The sequence below is a fragment of the Juglans regia genome, chromosome 8 (genome assembly GCF_001411555.2).
Source record: "Juglans regia cultivar Chandler chromosome 8, Walnut 2.0, whole genome shotgun sequence".
NCBI classification, from domain to species: Eukaryota; Viridiplantae; Streptophyta; class Magnoliopsida; order Fagales; family Juglandaceae; genus Juglans; species Juglans regia.
In genome coordinates, this window is record NC_049908.1 from 4,364,077 (window position 1) to 4,383,716 (window position 19,640).

At 36.0% G+C, this 19,640-nt stretch overlaps 1 protein-coding gene across 1 annotated transcript; it reads left to right on the plus strand.

The window, feature by feature from the left end:
* The first annotated feature begins 11,363 nt into the window (after positions 1-11,363).
* On the plus strand, positions 11,364-15,353 carry LOC109002486 (derlin-1.1-like). Its single transcript, XM_018980257.2, has 7 exons — positions 11,364-11,483; positions 11,961-12,096; positions 12,192-12,265; positions 12,867-12,960; positions 13,177-13,305; positions 14,442-14,602; positions 14,908-15,353. Exons 1-7 carry the CDS (start codon positions 11,467-11,469, stop codon positions 15,155-15,157), a joined length of 861 nt encoding a protein of 286 aa, XP_018835802.2. The 5' UTR covers positions 11,364-11,466; the 3' UTR covers positions 15,158-15,353.
* Positions 15,354-19,640: the final 4,287 nt, after the last annotated feature.

Sequence of the window (19,640 nt, forward strand, 5' to 3'; positions counted from 1 at the left end):
ATTTACAGTTTTGGAACCTTCAATCTTTGGAGATATAGGGGTACAAAAGAGAGCCAGGATGGAGGAATTACAGAACATTGAGAAGATCACTGAAGTTAGAACGCTCACAGTAGAGGAAGTCTCACGTAAGGCAGAACTTGTCTCAGAGTTGGAAATAGTATTATCCTTGGAGGAAATCTCATGGCGTCAGAAGTCTAGGGCACTTTGGTTAAAAGAATGGGACCGAAGTACAAAATTTTTTCATAGAGTGGCTAACTCTCATAGGAGAAATAATACCATTGAAATGCTTAAAATCAATGGTAGTGAAAGCACGGAGGCTTCAGAGATCCAGGAACATGTGGTGACTTTTTATGAAACTTTATTTAGAGAAGGCGAGGGGTGGAGGCCAAAATTAGATGGACTTGGTTTTGATTCAATTGAGTCACAGACATTGTCATGGTTGGAAAGACCTTTTGAGGAAGAGGAGGTGTATGAAGTGGTCAGAGGAATGGTGAAGGATAAAGCACCAGGTCTAGACGGTTTCTCACTCAGTTTCTACCAAATCTGTTGGGAGGTTGTGAAAGATGACATTATGAATGTATTCCAAGAATTCTTTATGGCGGGGAAGTTCAAGAAAAGCCTGAATGCTACATTTCTTGTTCTGATTCCAAAGAAGACTGGAGCATCGAAAGTGAAGGACTTTAGGCCAATTAGCCTTATTAATGGGCTATACAAAATAATTTCCAAGGTGCTTGCAAACAGGCTAGGGATGGCCATTGGTAAGATAATCTCAAAGCCACAGAATGCTTTTGTAAAGGGTTGCCAAATTTTAGATTCTGTCTTAATCGCCAATGAATGTCTGGATAGTAGGTTAAAGTCTGGTATTGCAGGGATTATCTGTAAACTAGATATGGAGAAGGCATATGATCATGTGAATTGGGACTTCCTCTTGTATTTATTGAAGAGATGCGGCTTTGGGGAGAAATGGTGTAGGTGGATCAGATGGTGTATTTCAACGGCAAGATTTTCAGTTTTAATCAATGGCAACCCAGAGGGCTTTTTCAACAGCTCACGAGATTTAAAACAGGGAGATCCCCTATCCCCTATATTATTTGTTATCATCATGGAGGCTCTGAGTAGGATGTTATCGGCGGTAGTCAGCCATGGGTTTTTGTCAGAATTTCTAGTGGGTGATTCGAATAGGGGCTTGATCTCGGTATCTCACCTATTATTTGCAGATGACACACTATTCTTTTGTGAAGCAGAGCAAGACCAACTTCGGGCTTTGAAGGCGCTTCTCTTTTGTTTTGAACCAGCGTCAGGGCTGAGAGTAAATTTTGATAAGTCAGAATTAGTGGCTGTTGGGAATGTCAGTAATTCTCGGCATCTGGCTAACACTTTAGGGTGCAAGGTCGCTTCTTTACCTATGACATATTTGGGGTTACCGTTGGGGGCTATATCAGGGGCGTTAGGTATATGGGATACCGTGATTGAGAAAATAGAACGAATATTAGCAGGGTGGAAGAGACTGTATCTATCGAAAGGAGGCCGGGTGACCTTTATCAAGAGCACTCTTTCTAACTTACCAACATATTTTCTGTCTTTATTTCCAATTCCAGCTTGTGTGGCGGCGAGAATTGAAAAACTATATCATGACTTTCTATGGAGTGGACTGGGAGAGAAATTCAAGTTCCACCTGGTCAGTTGGGATAAGGTGTGCAAACCAATTTCCTCAGGTGGGTTGGGGATAAAGAATTTGCGAACATTTAACCGGGCACTTCTTGGGAAATGGCTTTGGAGGTACACTATGGAACCGGAAGCTCTCTGGAAAATTATGGTGGATTGCAAATATGGCAGGGTATGGGGGGGCTGGTGCTCTAGTGAAGGGAATGGATCTCATGGTGTGGGGATATGGAAACACATAAGACGAGGGTGGGGGGTGTTTTCTCGATATACTAACTTTAGGGTGGGGGAGGGTACTCGTATAAAATTTTGGAGGGATATTTGGTGTGGGGAAGAGGCACTGATGGACTCGTTCCCTATGGTTTTCCGAGTGGCAAGTGACCAAGAAGCTTCAGTGGCGAACCTCATGGTTCGTTCTGGGGATCAAATTCATTGGAATATACTCTTTAATAGAGCAGCTCAAGACTGGGAAATAGACAGTTTTGAGGCTTTTTTCAGATTAGTGTATAATATGAAGCCGAATGGAAGATGTGGTGATAAGCTGTGGTGGACACCAGCAGGTAAGGGTATCTTCTCGGTGCGTTCCTTCTATAAATCCCTTACCGTACTTCCGAACACCCATTTCCCTTGGAAAAAATTGTGGAGGAATAAGGCACCCCCTAAGGCACTTTTCTTCACTTGGACAGCGGCCCTGGGTAAGATTTTGACTACTGACAATTTAAGAAAGCGTAGGGTCATTATTCAGGATTGGTGTTGTATGTGCAAGAAAGCGGGGGAGACAGTGGATCATCTTTTGTTACATTGTGAGACAGCTAGTGCCGTGTGGAGCGAAGTGTTCAGTCGCATAGGTTTAAACTGGGTGATGCCGGCTACTGTGGTGGAATTATTGGCTAGTTGGGTAATACCAGATGGATCCCCACAAATCAAAGCTGTATGGAAGATGGTTCCTAGCTGCATTATGTGGTGTATATGGCGAGAGCGTAATGAACGGACATTCGAAGATAAGGAGCGGACCTTAGAGAAGCTTCGAGTTTTATTTTTTCGTACTTTACTGCTTTGGGCTATAGCTGTAGATTTTAATGGCCTAAATGTACATGATTTTCTTGTTTCTTTTACAGCAACTTAGATAGGCCTTAACTCTAGTATAACTCCTTATATACTTGGGTTATGCCTATTCTTATTTATACTATCGTTTACTTATAAAAAAAAAAAAATCTTCCATCAGATGGAATGGAAGATAACTGTGCCTTCTAATAAAGGAAGCTATGGGGTTCGTTCATTCTAATGCTTCTTAGATGCTTGATAGCGGTTGAATTTCCGTCGAACAATATTTGGCATATAAAACTGACAAGGATAAGATCTTTCTTTTGATGTATGGTTCCGTGGATAGAATATTGGCAATTGATACTAAAAGAAAAACATTATGGATATATGTTGTGTGTATACGAATTATGGTGAGATGGTAGACCATCTTGTGTTGTGACGGAGAATTTTGGTTGCCAGCTTCATCTTTGTTTGGTGTGCATTGGTTGATGCCCAAGACTGTTTCATACTTTGAGCAATGTACAATGTGATTCTTTCTTTGATTTCTTTGTTCTTTTGATGTTTTTTGAGAATCTTCATTTTTTATCCTTTTTAGTAGATTTTTTGTTACTTACTAAAAAAAACCTCATTTTTTCGTCATTTATAAAAATCTCCTTAGTTGGCATTATCATCTTCCAATAAATGGATTTGGTAAGGGGTGTGACAAAATAAAGAAAGCCCAAGTCACATCTGGGCCTATATTTTAAAAAGACAAGTCAAAGTTACAATTTGAGCCCCTATAATTATGGCAAGAACTTCTTACTCCCGGACAATATGGAATTCTGTCCACCACCCTCATTATCCTCAATCCGGGGTATTACAGTCTGAATATTTTTTCATAGATTTTTGTTTAACTCTTCTGGTTGTGTTATCACTTTACTTTTGGAAATAAACCGATCATATTATCTTATGGTTGATCGTGTGTGATACAAGTAGTTTAAGAATTGTTTTCTAACTGTCAATTACCAAGGCGATTTTTTCCTTCTTTCTTTTTATATATTTATTAAACAGGATGAGTCAAGTTGTTTGGGCGTCAAACTTGCTCCTAAAGTTGTAACTGAGATCAAATTCTCTGATGTTTATGCTGTTGAGCTAATTGACTATGGCTTGGTTCATGAATCAAATCTGCCAAATGCTGGAAAATTTCTTGTTGGTCATGACAATGAGGTTTGTTTTCATTACTATCTTTTTTGTGCACTTCAAGTCCATTTTTTGGAAATAATTTCCAGGTTGAAAATTATTTCCTTTGGTGCAGATGTACTGGTTTAAAGTGCATGGTTTCCAAAGGTCAAAATCTCAGCCTTCTCTTTGGGTCTTGGCTCAGTTCACATTTGGTCATAATGATCCACAAATGTGTCAGATGTGGGTGAATCGAATTAATGCTTCTCTGAACCTTGAAATGGGGAGACCACGAAATCTTCTGGTGTGTTCTTTGAATTGTTCAGTGTGTTTTTATTTTGGTTCTTTGGATCTTGGGGAAATTGCAATTTACCTCCTTGTGCTATATCTTAATTACAATTCTTTTGGTCTCTTTTAAAAATTGTTGTAAAATGTTGTTAAACCTCCCTATACTTTAAGTTTGAATTAAAACCATTACATTATGGAGAGGTTTGGATTCAAAATCCACCTTAACTCATCTCAATTCATCTCATCTCATCTCATCATTACAATTTTTTCAAATTTTCACACAAAATATAATAAACAATTCAACTTTTTCAAATTCCCACACCAAATATAATAAATAATTCAACTTTTATTCTACTATTTACAAACCATCTCAACTCATATCTGAATTCAAACCTCTCCTATATGTCTATATTTGCTGCTCCTATTCACATGAGAGCCTATCTTTTGATTCCACATCTTCATGTAATTTGTACCCTCAATGTGATGAATCTATTTGTTGTCGAAGTTAAGTAGAAAAAATTATAATGAAAGGTTGAGATAGAGTGGGAGGAAGGAATGGTTGGTGGCAGCCACCATAGCCACCTCTGTGGCAAGCCCTTCGAAATTGTGGATCAATGTACTGGCTATAACAAGTTCAATTATTCAACATTTAAGCTTTTTTTGTTCGTAGCAAGGTTGGCCTCATAAATTTTTGAGGAGATGATTGGGTAAAAGCAGAGACCTATGACTCAAAAATTGATGGAAATGATTGATACGATAATGAAATCCACAGATCCTTTGTCCAATCAACCACTCTACTCTGTGGCTCAACTGCTGGCTTTTTTTTTCTCAAAGTTCTTGCTCACTGACCTCAGATTCGTTGCCAATTTCCCTCTCAATTTCATAGTCAGCATTGTTTATGAGATCCCAATTTGCTTTAATCTCTCTCTCTCTCTCTCTCTCTCTCTCTCCCTCTCTCTCTATATATATATATATATATATATCGATATAACTTAAATTTATGAAGAAGAATTAATTGTGTACACTGGGTGCAAATTGTATGAAAATGTGGCCTTGATGACTGGCTTAACAAGGCATGTGGCTTTTACATGTGTGATTGTCCTTAAATTTGATGAAACATTGATATTTAGAATCAAATATACGGTATGGGCAGGTTTAGTGTCACTTTCCAAAAACAGAGGGAGTTAAACTGTAATTAGGATACGACAAGGAGGTAAATTGTGAATTTTTCCTTGAATCTAATTGTCTTATGGTAGGTTGCTCAAAATGGACAGAGCGTGGTGGTAAAGTTTTTCCAGGTTTTTCTTCTGATTTGCTAGGTTTTTGTTCATCCAAGGAGTGGGAAAGGGAGTGGCTGTAGAACCTGGGAAACCGTGGCACCTATATTCTCACGCGCTAAAGTCAAAACAAAGGTACTCTCACCATACTGGATGGCTCTGTAAATAAATATTTTTGACTGACAATTACTCATTTTGTTCTAATACCTACGAGTTAGATTCACAACATAGTGTGAAGATATTATTTTATGCTTCTTTAGGTTGTTTCTATTATGTAATACTACTTATCAGAAAAAATGTAATGCAATGCCTTATGTAAAAGTGCATTAGATGTTTTTCTCTCTTTTATTTGGCTTATTGTCTTTCTTTTGTTACTGTTAATTTTCTCGGACTGAATTTTTGGCTAAATGGTGGTCAGTTCAGCATGAGAATTGTACTTCAGGCACTGTCTTCTAGGCTATTTTGTTACTTTAATTTTTATGTTTGAAGTCTCATCATCCGTGAAACCAGTGATTGAAAGGGCGAAAATGGCATTATTATTTTTTATTTGCTCTTGATTGGAATGAAGATTGCACTCATTTTGAATTACAAAGGTCCCGAGGAACACATTTAATTGAGGTAAATTTGATTAATATCTTCTTGAGTAGTTATTTTTAATTCCTTTATCAGGTCACTGTGACACAGAGGGCAGGACAGGCATTTCATGTGATGGCTTCTACTTCGAACCAGGAGCTATACTCATATGATGGTGTTGTAGCTGTTGTAAGTAATGAGATCTCTTCACATGATTTTTGCCTTATGGTTGTAGTAACCAGTAAACTTTGAACTATTCAGTTGATCAGCTATAGGGAGCTAGTAATGTGCATGAACTTCCTCCAGGGCATAGTAAGAGTTGTGTGCATATGTATGTTTCAGGTTCCATACCATATGATTAGTAGCTTTATGCTACCAGATGAACTGAGTTAGGGACTTTTACTGCATATCGTTCCAGCTGCTTAGTAGTTTGATTATATTATGTATAAATGATACCTATAAAAAATATGTATAAATGGTGGGCATGCCTTTCAAAATGAAAAAAGGAGATTATATGTCCGAACACAGAGGGATTTAAACTTGAGTTAGGAATACCTATTCTCAACTTTGATCAAGGGAGGAAAAAGAGAAGCTTTTTTAAAATATGGCAACTGGTGGGATACTATTAATATCTTGGGTTTCATAAATTAGTCTATGTTGGCATGCACGTGCGTGTTTATTGTTCATATGGGTTAAGCTCGTTCTATTTAGTTATTGGAGTATTCAATTGACTTGATTTCAGGGTGGTGATGGTTTCTTCAACGAAATCCTTAATGGGTTTCTTTCTTCAAGGCATAAAGCTCCTTACCCACCAAGCCCAACAGATATTATTCATTCTGCTGATGGAAATGGCAGTTCCTTGATTCATCATGGTTCAAGTGGAACAGTTGCTGAGACTAGTTATCAAAAAGAAGATGAGTCACCTCTTCTCTCAAGTACAATGCAACAAAATGGATCAGGATTTGCAAATTTCAGTACGTACACAATAACCTGTTTTCCAGACAACCCATGTTGATTTGATTGCCATCATAATTGGTGGTTATCTATTTTTCAAAAAGTAAACAAATAATTGGTGGTTATGAGATATATCACTAAGTCTATCTAAAATTAAAGGAACTGAAGTTCTTGCAGCATTGGTTAGTTTATTATATCTCTATGATTATATATTAGTATGCTGAAAATGGTTGCTGAGCACCGCGCACCCCCCCATCCCCCCAACCTCAACACCCAACAGTGGTATTCTTTTCTTTGAACTTACCTTTTGTCCATCATCTAAATCCCAATTTACTGATAACTGATTTTCTCTTGTTGCGAGGATTCAGCAGACCAAGATCGTGACTTTCCCTTCTCTGAAGAACAGTTTAGATTTGGAATCATTCCTGCAGGTTCAACTGATGCCATTGTGATGTGGTATCTTATTTCCTAATTATATATTTTCCAAGCTATTTTTTTTTTCTTTTTAATAAAGAGAAAAAAGAAATTTCATATATAAGTCTAGTTCAGTACATTATCGTGCAGTTCTTATCGATGCATTTGTGTTTTATGGCTTATCAACTTTTGTGTTACTCCAGTTTTATCTTTTCTATATAATACATGGCTCACACCTCAAGGCTCAGATTACACTTGAAGAATGTTCTGTTACACACCTCATCCACACCCCCCCAAACCACCACGTCTTTCCCCCTTTTTCTTTCAATATTTTGCTAAAACTATACAATTAGCTAAGCTCATTAGCATTTTACAAAAACTCCATAATCTTTCCCCTATATGTTTTAAGGATTTAATAATGCTATGAACATTCAGAGTAACTACTTGTCCTACATTGTTTTAGGCGCCAAGATGTAGGAGAATGATTTACTAATCTTTTGATGTCAAGCCTAAACTCATTGACGATGGTGGGGGCTTGATGGTTCACGGTTGGTTTAGTTTGTAAAGGATGATTTCATCCAATCACACAGGAAGTATATCTCTTATTAAAAAAAACACACAAGGAAAGTCTGCCTCTGTATATCGGACTGAGCAAAGCCCACTGACCTAGTTTAGTTTTAAATGTCAGTGTCTGTCAGTGGAACTTAATTTTAAATTAGTATCATTCTATCTCCTGTCTTTGACTTGGTTGATATAATTGTTTTATTAAAGCAGTGTATTGGGCTTCTCTTTTGCAGTACCACTGGAACTCGAGATCCCATAACATCAGCATTGCACATTGTACTAGGTAAAAGGGTATGCCTTGATGTAGCTCAAGTTGTAAGATGGAAAACAACCTCTGCATCAAAACTTGATCCTTGTGTGCGATATGCAGCTTCTTTCGCCGGGTACTGTCTCATTATTTCCGATGTGGTATTTCTAACTGGATGTCAAATTTTCTTTTTAGTAAAAAGACAACATTACACAATTATCCCTAAGAATTTACTTGCATTTTCGTGCATTTCTGGTTGATTAATGGACATTGAACCGTTGGTAAGAGGGGTATTATTTGATACGATATACTGTCTTATTGAGGGCTGCGTGTAATGGGAAGAGTCTCCCTCCATTATGCTTGTGCATTTTATACCATACCATTTAATATTATGTTTATGGGATGCTCTCTCCTAAGTCCATCCGTTCAATATATGCTATTAGGTATGGGTTTTATGGAGATGTCATAACTGAGAGTGAAAAATACCGCTGGATGGGCCCCAAACGTTATGATTATGCAGGAACAAAAGTGTTTCTGAGGCACAGGTACATCTGAATAAAATTTAGCTTCCACTGTCAGTTGCTTAAACTTTTCAACATTGATTCTGTCGACTTTTATCTTTTGTTGTATTTGAAACCAACTTTCAGTTTGCTTCCCATTTTTGGTTTTGTGAATCAAATAATAAACAAAGCAAAAAATCCGAAACAGAGCAGTGGTAGTCTTCAATTGCTATTTGTGTGTGTAGTGTGTAGTGTGTAGTGTAGTGTGAGTTTTTGTTACTTGTTGCTTACTCTCCTGGGTTTGATGTGGGACCCAAATCCAACATATTATTTTTTCCAATATTTGTTACTTTGATGATAGCTACTGATGCAAATGGTGCTAAAGGGTGATTTCTGATCTATGATATTATCCAGGTCATATGAGGCAGAAGTAGCTTACTTAGAAGTCAAATCGGGGGAAACAAATTCAACTTCTGGTAGAGGTCACGCGAGTAGTAGCATACGAGCATTGTGGAGTCCAAATAAATCTGAAAGAGTGGTTTGTCGTGTAAATTGTGCCATTTGTAATGACAAACCAATTCATGTATCTATGGAAGATTCCCAAGCTACAACTTACTCACGACCAGAAGAAACAAGATGGTTGAGATCCAAAGGCCGTTTTCTTAGCATTGGTGCTGCTGTAATCTCTTGCCGAAATGAAAGAGCACCAGATGGTTTGGTGGCTGATGCACACCTTTCGGACGGTTTCCTGAACCTCATATTGATTAAAGACTGCCCTCATGCTTTGTATCTATGGTATGTTGAGAAATTGATAACATCCTTGTTCGTCCTCCCCAAACCCAAAAAAGTAAGGGTAATGCAGAAATCACTATTTCGTTTTAATAACTTTTACTGAGAACTTCAACAGCTTTGTAGTAATTCATTTTCATATGCTTATCCTAGTCACTTGTAAGAACTTCCACTGTCCTTGGGTAACATTGTAATTGGGCCATGTTATCCTCGCAAGTCATCTCTATGAAGCTGGCTTTGATGCTATTATGAAGTTTTCCTCTACTTATGTTACTGTCTACCCTACATTGATTAAGTTTTTGCTTAGCTTTTATCCTAGAAGACTTCCATTCTAGAACCTAATGTCATGTTTGAACAATACATACAGGCACCTTACCCAACTTGCAAGGAGAGGTGGAACTCCTCTGAACTTTAAGTTTGTTGAACATCATAAGGTATGTTCTATACTGGTTTCATTTTTTTAGTGTGTGTTTTGGGAATATCTCTTCCATTACTATTTATTTTGTTGTGCGCAGACAACAGCTTTTGTGTTTACTTCTTTTGGCACTGAGAGCGTTTGGAATTTGGATGGTGAGCCCTTCCAAGCACACCAACTCTCAGCACAAGTATTTAGAGGCCTTGTTAGTTTATTTGCATCCGGTCCCGAAGTTTAACAGAAGACCTCGCAAAAGGGCTTCTTAAAGAAGATCTTGCTTATGCCTATATATTACCAGTCGCTTTGTGATCAAGTTATTCGATCAATATGGCTTCGTACAAATGGTGACAATTAGCAGACATTTCAGGGGGCCCTGTTTTGAGAGAGGCAGATTAAACCTGCACCGGTGATGTATTACTTTGAAAGGAAGTAGGGTGGGAGAAAAAGGAGTCATGCAATCCTGATGGCCAAACTTTCTTTCTCAGAAGTCGTCCATAATTTGCAAAATAGGTGTTAGATTGAGAAGCTAATGTGATGATAAATGAGGGAAAAAATGGGCCAAGTCAGAAAGTTAATGGCAAGCTTTCTTGTGAGCTAATTTTTTTTTGTCTTTCACTAACCTCATTCTTTCTATTTTGTAATGCAAATTCGCATCAATTGTCATCTTTCTTGCTCCATACCATCTATCAGCCTTTTGTTTATAGAAATGAAAATATATGTTTGGACCGATCAAGTCTAGATTGTTAATGTAAAATATTGAGCCAAAACTCTATTATCGAAGGGCAAATAAATTTGTACCAAAACCGAGGAATCATATTTCGTAATTTGTGGTGCATTCTTCACTTTTCTTATGGTCTGCTTCAAATACTAGAAAGAATTTTGGATGCACAGTAACTCAAAGTGTAGGTTGGAATATTCTTTAGCTGAAGTTGTGTCTAAAATATGGCAACATTTTGATACGTCAAAGCAGCCAATCACCTTCGGCAACTATGTATGTGAGACAGTCAGAGAGAGACAGAGAGAGAAGATGTGATTGGAACAGAGATGCATTGTTGCGGATAAAAAAGAATAGAGATTCAGAGTTGACTTGGATATAAAATTGTTATGAACCTGGTAGACTTATTCTTGAAAACTGGCTTACAAGATAAGGATTTTTAAGGATTTACAAATTATTAATCAATCTCATACTTAGTCGACGTAGGATGGTAACAAAAATCCATAACAAAAGACATATCAAATGTATAGCCCAAGGCGTGCCGTATGGAGAGACATTAAAAATTAAATGTATAGCGTCTATTACACGCGGACTTTGAACGTGACACGAAGAAAATCCAAATGTTGACCATAAATTTTCCAAGCGCATAGAAATCGTCGTCCAATGGAAGAATTGGAAGTTGGAAGACTTTCTGCCCCATTCATTGGGATGACCCCAAAGTTTTCCCTTCGGAATTTCCAATGGCTAATGGTTTTTAATCTTTGGTCCAAATGCATATTCATTGCATCTGTTGTTACGCATGAGTCCTTGCAACACCACCTTTAAGACCAAACCACCACCATCACGTATCTAAACCATTCTGTGCAATGTCTACACCAGCAGAGTAATCTCTCTCTCTCTCTCTCTCTCTCTCAGGCATGCAAAAACAAACACTTTCGAATGGCCACATCCTTAAATTGGCTCTTGGTTGATTTGCTAGTTGAATGTTACGCAACCCTTTCTTGGTTATTTGTCTGACTTCTAATTGGTGTTTTTTTGGGGGGCTGTGTGTTTGTGTATATAGATGGGCATCTGCTACTTTTTTTGAGTTACTGTAAAAATCTTAACTTTATTCCTTTTTCCTTTAATCTTCGTGTTTTTTTTTTCAATTTATAGTTATAAAATCACCTACTGGATTTACAGAAAATTCCAGTTAGGCTTTCCTTCACATGTTGCAGGTTCTATCTTAGTTGGTTACTTTTGTTTCTGATCGTTGACTTTTGGACCCATTAAGAAGGATTTAGTCAGATCATTATTGATGAAATGCTATAATCTTTTTTGTTGCTTGAAGAAACTGATTTCCTCCAATCAAATTGTTCAGATACTATCGATCTCTTCCACCTGTGTGCAAGACCTATGGAGTGGCCTGCTTGATGACCACATCGGCATTCTATCTGGGACTTTTCAAATATCACAGCATATCATTAGAATATGATCTCGTACTAAAACATTTTCAGGTAATTAGTTGCCAATTTGCAGAAATCCAAGAGCTCAACTTCATTACTGCTCATTGGATTGTGAAAAACCACCATTTGTTCATACTCATGCGCAGGTTTGGAGGCTTATCACGAATTTCTTCTTTCTTGGGCCATTTTCGATTCCCTTCGCATTTCGGCTGATAATAATGTAAGATATCTAACTCTGTCTACCCTCTGGAATCATATCAAATATATATGATTCATTTTCGTGAACGAGCTAGGAGGAAAAAAAAAGAAATAATTTGTACAAACTTTAAATAGACAAGTTTCATACAAGTCTTTATAAAAAAGTAGATCTCACGTTAAAAAAGTGTAAATAAAATTATTTTTTATTAATAAAACCCATTATTTTATAAAATACTTGTACGATACTTAACTATTTAAAACTTGAATCTAACATTATTTGAAAAAAAAACCTTTGGATGAACCATGGGCGATTAAAAAAATTTCCAACCCTTAAGACTCTGAAGAGGCTAGTCCATGATCACTTCGAGTTGGACCTATCAGCCCAAGCATCGAATCCATAACTCAAGTCTCGTTGAAAATTTATCAAATAATCGCAACAGATTCTTGTCAAATTGAGTTATGGTCCCATAAACACAAGCAAGCTCCACACAAAGGCCCAACAATAAGCATGCATATCTTTTTTTTAATCACTATAATTTGGTTGTAAAAATAGCAAAAAAGGTTGTATAAATATCATTATTCAAAAACTTGAGGCACTTTAATTATCACGTTGATTTTCATAGAGCGAAATATGGTGTTGCACTCGAGAGAGGACCCTTCGACAAGAGAACGGCAGACTTTGTATGGATGCTGATCTTCGGAGCGCTATCACTTCTAGTAAGTCATAGCAATCATCTATACATGCATGCATGATTTCTTTCTCTTTTTTTCGTCCAATAACATTTACTTAACCATTCTCTCGGCCAAACGCAACCTTAACGAGTATCTTCCTGAACTATTTACGTACTCAGAATTAAGTAAAACAGAACATATATACTAAGAAGATAGCATGAAAATAACGACATTAATGGTACTGTTACTTGATCTTATTAGGTGATAGCTGCTGTTCCATATCTTTCGTCTCGATTCTTGGGAAGTTCCTTAGTATTTATGATGGTCTATGTCTGGGGCCGTGAGTTCCCCAACGCGCGCATAAGCATCTATGGTGTTGTTTCATTGAAGGTAATGAATTATGCTATTATGCTTTTATCTTCTACCAGCTGCTGTGTTTTTAGTTTTACCACTTTTCTTTGTTCGTGGAATAATATGTAGTACTCCTTGTGTTTGTTTTGCTGTACATAGGCTTTGTCTTTGAAATCAGGCCTCTTTGTTTTTCATAGCCTTTGATGTGGGTCTACTCATCATGTCGTTTGTTCATACAGATCAAAATAGCTTTAGGATTATCTTGAACTTCCCTTTTAAGCTTCAGCTAGCACCCTTAAAATCTTCAACTTCCTCTCAACTATTCCTGGCCTACATAATTATTAGCCAAATAGCTACGTACATTTAACATCTTATATAATTATCCAGCTCTGCCTTTCTCTCTCTCCTTCTCTTTTCAGGGAAAAAAAAGACACAAAAATTGTCAATTTTGGCAATTACCCTCCCAAACTTATATCAAAAGTTTACAATAAATATGTCCCATTTTCCCTAAAAAGAAAAATTACACCAAAAATTCTTAAAAATAAAATAAAAAATACTAGTCCTAGTTAATTAAACAATTTTAAATTTGTTTAAAAAATAAAATAATATTTTTAAAAAATATATATAAAATAGAATATTTTATCTTCTTTTTCTGTTTGGTTTTTTTTTTTTTTTTTAAAGGATCTTTATGTCAAATTTAGAGGGGTACATTGAATTATTAAAGTACCAATTGGTACTTTAAGTAGGTGATTGTCGAAACTAATTCGTACTTGTGATTGCAAATCGGGTGATAGTTTAATGAGAGGTGTTTGTGCATATATATTATCTTTAATTTTTTTTCTTATTTTCTTTTTTGTCTAAACCAATCTAGTTTTGAATGCAATCTTAGAAGTATATATTAAGATTATGTCATATCACTTATTTTTCATTAATCATAACAATTATATCTTGACTCTTTTGTTTCAAATTGGAGGATTAAATGAGAAATTAACTTTGATAATTTAGTTATTACGCTATATATATATATAAAGGGAAAAAAAAAAAGAAAAAAAAAAGTGGTACTTCAAGAAGATATAAAAGCGTGGATGTTTTCATATAAAATCCACAAAATGCAAAGATTAATCTCAGTGGCTTATTTTAATTAATTTCTTTTTGATTGATTATCCTACGTACAGGGATTCTATCTTCCATGGGCAATGCTAGCACTGGACTTGATATTCGGAAATCCTTTGATGCCAGACTTGCTAGGGATAGCTGTGGGACATTTGCATTACTTCCTAACAGTGCTTCATCCTCTTTCCGGGGGAAAGTTCATCTTGAAGACTCCTCTCTGGGTGTATCCTTTCTCCTTTCTAGTTTCGCAATGCATGCATGCATGCATTAACCTTCACCTCAAAAAGCTCTTAAACCCATGATCATTTTCGAAGTTTTTTGTGCACTAATTTTCCTGGTAGCTAGATTCTAGGACAAATCACGAGTTCCTCAAACAAGTGGAGGATTTCACCAACCCGGCCAGTAATATATATACCAGTAGTACTGTGTTTGGGTCAAGGGACATCGATCATTAGTGTTTTTATAACATGATCAAAATTAGTACTTTGTTCCTGAAAATGATTTTGTTTTCCTAAACAAAATTTCCAGTCACAAACTAGTTGCATTTTGGGGTGAGGGAACACAAATAAATTCCCCTGTGCAGCGTGATCCCTCAGCCAGTATTGCATTCCGGGGAAGAAGCTACCGTCTAAATGGATCTCGAACAAGCAGAAGCAGTAGTAGTACTGCTACAGATCAGGCAGGCACAGACAGTTCTGCACAGCAACCGGCCGGCCGAGGCGATGGATCAGTTGCTTTCCGAGGCAGAAGCTATCGTCTCAATGGGCGTCAGATGTAATCAATCTTCATTGGTAATTCACAAAACCAAATCCTGAAATTATTGCGTTAGTGTTTGGGAAGATGCATTTCTTTGTCATATATTTTAGTTTCTCAACATTAATGACAACTTACATCTCGTTGTATTAATTCCACGGCTTTGTGTACGTTATAAGTGAATCGCAAAGAAAAATGATATATGGAAGCCACTGTTTATAGAAGCCAATTTTGCACACATTAAGTGTCAAAATATACACCACATATTTGAGAGGGAAAACGAGAGAGAGAGCAGTGATGAGAGATAGAGCACAGATGAGAGATGAGAGAGAGAGAGAACGAGCAGAGATGAGAGAGAGAACGAGCGAGAGAGAGCAGAGAGAGGAGAGAGAGAGCAGTGATGAGAGATAGAGAGCGCAGATGAGAGAGAGAGCGCAGATGAGAGAGAGCGAGCGAGAGATGAGAGAGAGAGCAAGACGAGAGATGAGAGAGAGAGAGAGAGAGTGGAGATGAGAGAGAGAGCGAGACGACGAGAGAGAGACCGAGAGCAGAGATGAGAGAGAGAGAGTGGAGATGAGAGAGAGAGCGAGACGACGAGAGAGAGAGACCGAGAGCATAGATGAGAGAGAGAGCGAGCCGACGAGAGAGAGAGACCGAGAGCAGAGGAGAGAGAGAGCGAGACGAGAGAGAGAAAGACCGAGAGAAGAGGAGAGAGAGAGAGCGAGACGAGAGAGAGCGGAGACGATGAGAGGGAGAGAGAGACACTGGTGAGAGACAAGCCGAAGGAAGAAAAAAATAAAAAATAAAAAAAACAATTGGATGAGAGGCATCCACGTAGTGTGTGCATTGTGTGCACCACTACAGTGCACCACTACAGTGGATGCCGTATAGCACTACTCAATTTATATTTTATTCAATTAAAGTAATTTACTGTTTCTATGCTTTTCACCGTGTGCCCTCCTAATTCATTTCCGGTCCTTTTTCTCTAAAGTCTACGGCAGGTGGATTGAGACAGAAAATTTTTATTTTATTATTATATATTTTTTAAATTTTTATATAAAATATAATAAATAATTTAACTTTTTTAAATCTCAATTCAACTTTTTTAAATCTTAATATAATAATAATATTAAAATATAATATTTTAAACTTTTAAACAAAACATAAAATACTTATGTCATCCTCCAAACTTACCAGCCGCTTTCTCTTCCTTTCTCTTTCTTTCTCTCTTTCCGAATCGCATCGCTCTGTTAAAGAGATGAAATATTTTTGATGATTTTGTATGGATTTTAGATTAGTTTAGGTTTTGTTCAAGTTATTATCATTAAATTAATTTTTTACTAGTTTCATTAGATTAATTTTTTACTTGTTTCATTATATTAAGTTATTATGATCATTAGATTAATTTTTTATACTGGTTTTATTAGATTAATTGTTTTTTTACTGGTTCCATTAGATTAATTTTGTAGAGTTTATAATTGAGTCATTTGCATGCTGTCGCAAGAGATTTATTTTGTATGGTTTTTAATTAATTTTGCATGCTGCTACTGGTTTCAAGAGTGAGGATGAAAATACCAACGCAGTTTGTTATCTAGAAATTGAGTCATTTTTCTGTACGTTTGCTGGTCACCTGAAAATACCAAAATATTTTGTTGGCAAAATGTATTTGTTGGTTTCAAAAAGTATAGATGTACTAATTGTTGTGTAGAAGAAGTGTTGACAAAATGTACTGTTTGTTCTATAATTAGCTTAGAAAAAAATAGTTGTCAAATAATAATTTAATTAAAAATTAAATTATTAATTAACATATAGTTAGTATAATTATAAAATATGAAAAAAAATTATAATTAAAAAATTAATATTTTATTATTATTTTGACTAATATATAGATAATCTAATATGGAGTTATATCTTGAATAACAAAGATAAAAGGTAAATCATGTAATTTTAAGTAAATTTTATCTTTACCTTTACTAGACTATTGTCAGTACTCTTACAAACACTCTAGCAGCTCACTAGCTATCTTATAATTTGTTTGTTTTCGAGTAAAGGAATTGTGTGGAAACATGATGATTGTCACTTAGCTTAGGTAGATCATGTATGTATATATATACAACATGATGATGAAGTACTCTTAACCACAGCAGAAGCTTAAATCAGAGATATCAGGGAGTGCTCAGAGCTTAATTAGGCCTTGCACATCATGATCAGGTCTTATTAATGGCTTGCCACAGTAAAAGGGAGAAAGAGAAGCTTGTATAATGTATATATCATAAAATGACATATCGTTTATCTAAACAATTTTAATGGCATGTTATCTTTCAATTGGATAAAAAGTATCAACTTATTTATATTTTTGGAATATCTAATAAGACAATTACCGCGTAACAAGAAAATTTATATTTCAAATTGGTATTTTCAATCTCAATTAAAATTGAAGATGGATAAAATAGATTATGGGACGGAGATTGAATTCAAATTTGGTGGCCAAAGCAAAGCACTGTCCTAATCTCCCATATAACTTTCTTTGAAGGTTCAAAGGGATCGATTACTGACAAGTGAAAACAGCTGTCAATTTCAATTTTAATAGGAGAATTTTTACTTAAAAAAAAATTTAATAGGAGAACTTTGACTTGTCAAGTCTACCAAATAGTCAAAGGATGACTCGGACAGCTCCCCACGTTCCAACAACGTGAAATTGGTCAAGCATCATTCTTTTATTGCTACAGTCTTTTCACGGTACAACTTAAACCGGGTAAATATCCTTATTGAGAAGGGGGTTTATCCACAATAATGGCCCCGACCAAGCAAGCCCAATCCACATGGTCAGGTGGGCCTAAGAACAGCCCGGTAAAACAAAATTTGTATGAGGATGGAGTGACTCAGGCCAAGCCCAGAAGGACAACAACCCACAAAGCCCACAAGGGAGAGTGGCAAGTGTAAAGCGTGGGATTAGGACATGCAGCCTGACATCTCAACTGGCCGACAAGTCGTACGCGCAGAGTTAAGGACACCCAAGTTCTCAAGTGCCAATGATTGGACAAGATTCGAAAGATGGAAGCAACTGACCGAGGTCACGTCGCATCGACACATTAATGAAGAATGGAGGCGGACACGTTACGACATAAGCTCAGAACTGTCAGCAGTCGCCACGACCAGGTATGGTTGGCCTATCACTTGGCAAGGAGTTGGCAGGAGAACACGACTTCGATATGGAGCGACACACTACAAACAACATGACAAGAGACCACCTCCATCAAGTATTAATATTCTCTACTAATGGGAAAACTCTTTGGCATATGTACATTAATTAGAAGTGCACACAAATTAGAATAACTACTTTTTTATTATATGATAATAAAATAATACAAGATGAATTTAGCTTTACTATTCACATCAAATCTCCACATTGGATTATCTATTTATTCATTATATAGTAATGAGTAATTAATAATTTTAAAAATATATTAATTTTTTTAATTATGAATTTATTTTATTTTATCATATTTTACTATTCATAATATTATATATTAATTAGTAATCATATTCTAATTATATTTTTTCAATTTTCATTTAAAATAGAGAGAAATAATTGATATAAAAGGGAGATAAATAATTAATATAAAATATATTTGATGTATGAATAATTACTTTTAAATTTGAAAATTATTTTGGAAGTGATTGTAGTTAAATTTCAATTTTAAAATTTAGCTAATCTATTGTGATGTCATTTTATGTTCTAATAGCTAAATCCTCAATGGATTTAGTTTTTAACTAATCCATTGAAGATGCTCTTAGGCATCGGAGGTATCCCCTACTACCCTAAGCCTACATTTCTCCCATTCATTGCAGGAATGGATCAACCCAGAACGGCAAAATTGCTCAAACTGCGAAACAGGATATCAACACTCATATATATATATATATATATATATATATATAAATATATTTCATTTCCTTTTATTAGTAAACTTTTACACCTTTTACAATCACAAAATACCACACAGACAATCTCTATGCACAACTTTTAAAAAAGATGATCTACATTATATATAGGATTATTAATTTAGATCTAAACTAAAACACTAAAATAAAAAACATGAATTCTAACATCTCTAGCTCTAATTATTTATAAGACCACCTCCAGCTAGCCATCACTTCGGCTGGCATTGGCTGAAAACCCTGTGGAAGTCTGTTGAAGGTGGCCAGAAATTCACCGGTCCTCAGTGCGATGATGGCCGCCACCTCAAGTGATCATGAACTCATAGCATAGCCACCCATATTTTTTAAAAATTTTAAAATTTAATTATTTTAATTTGTAACGTGTGTAATCTTGTGTGGGTGAACGTATTTCATCATTTAATGTATAAACTTTCTATTATAGAGTGTAAAAGAGAGATTTACACCTCATCTTGATTGAAATAAAATCCTTTCATTTCTCTATCTTGTATTTTCAATTATTAATAATATTGCTAATTAATCTTGTCTAAAAAAACAAACAGATCACA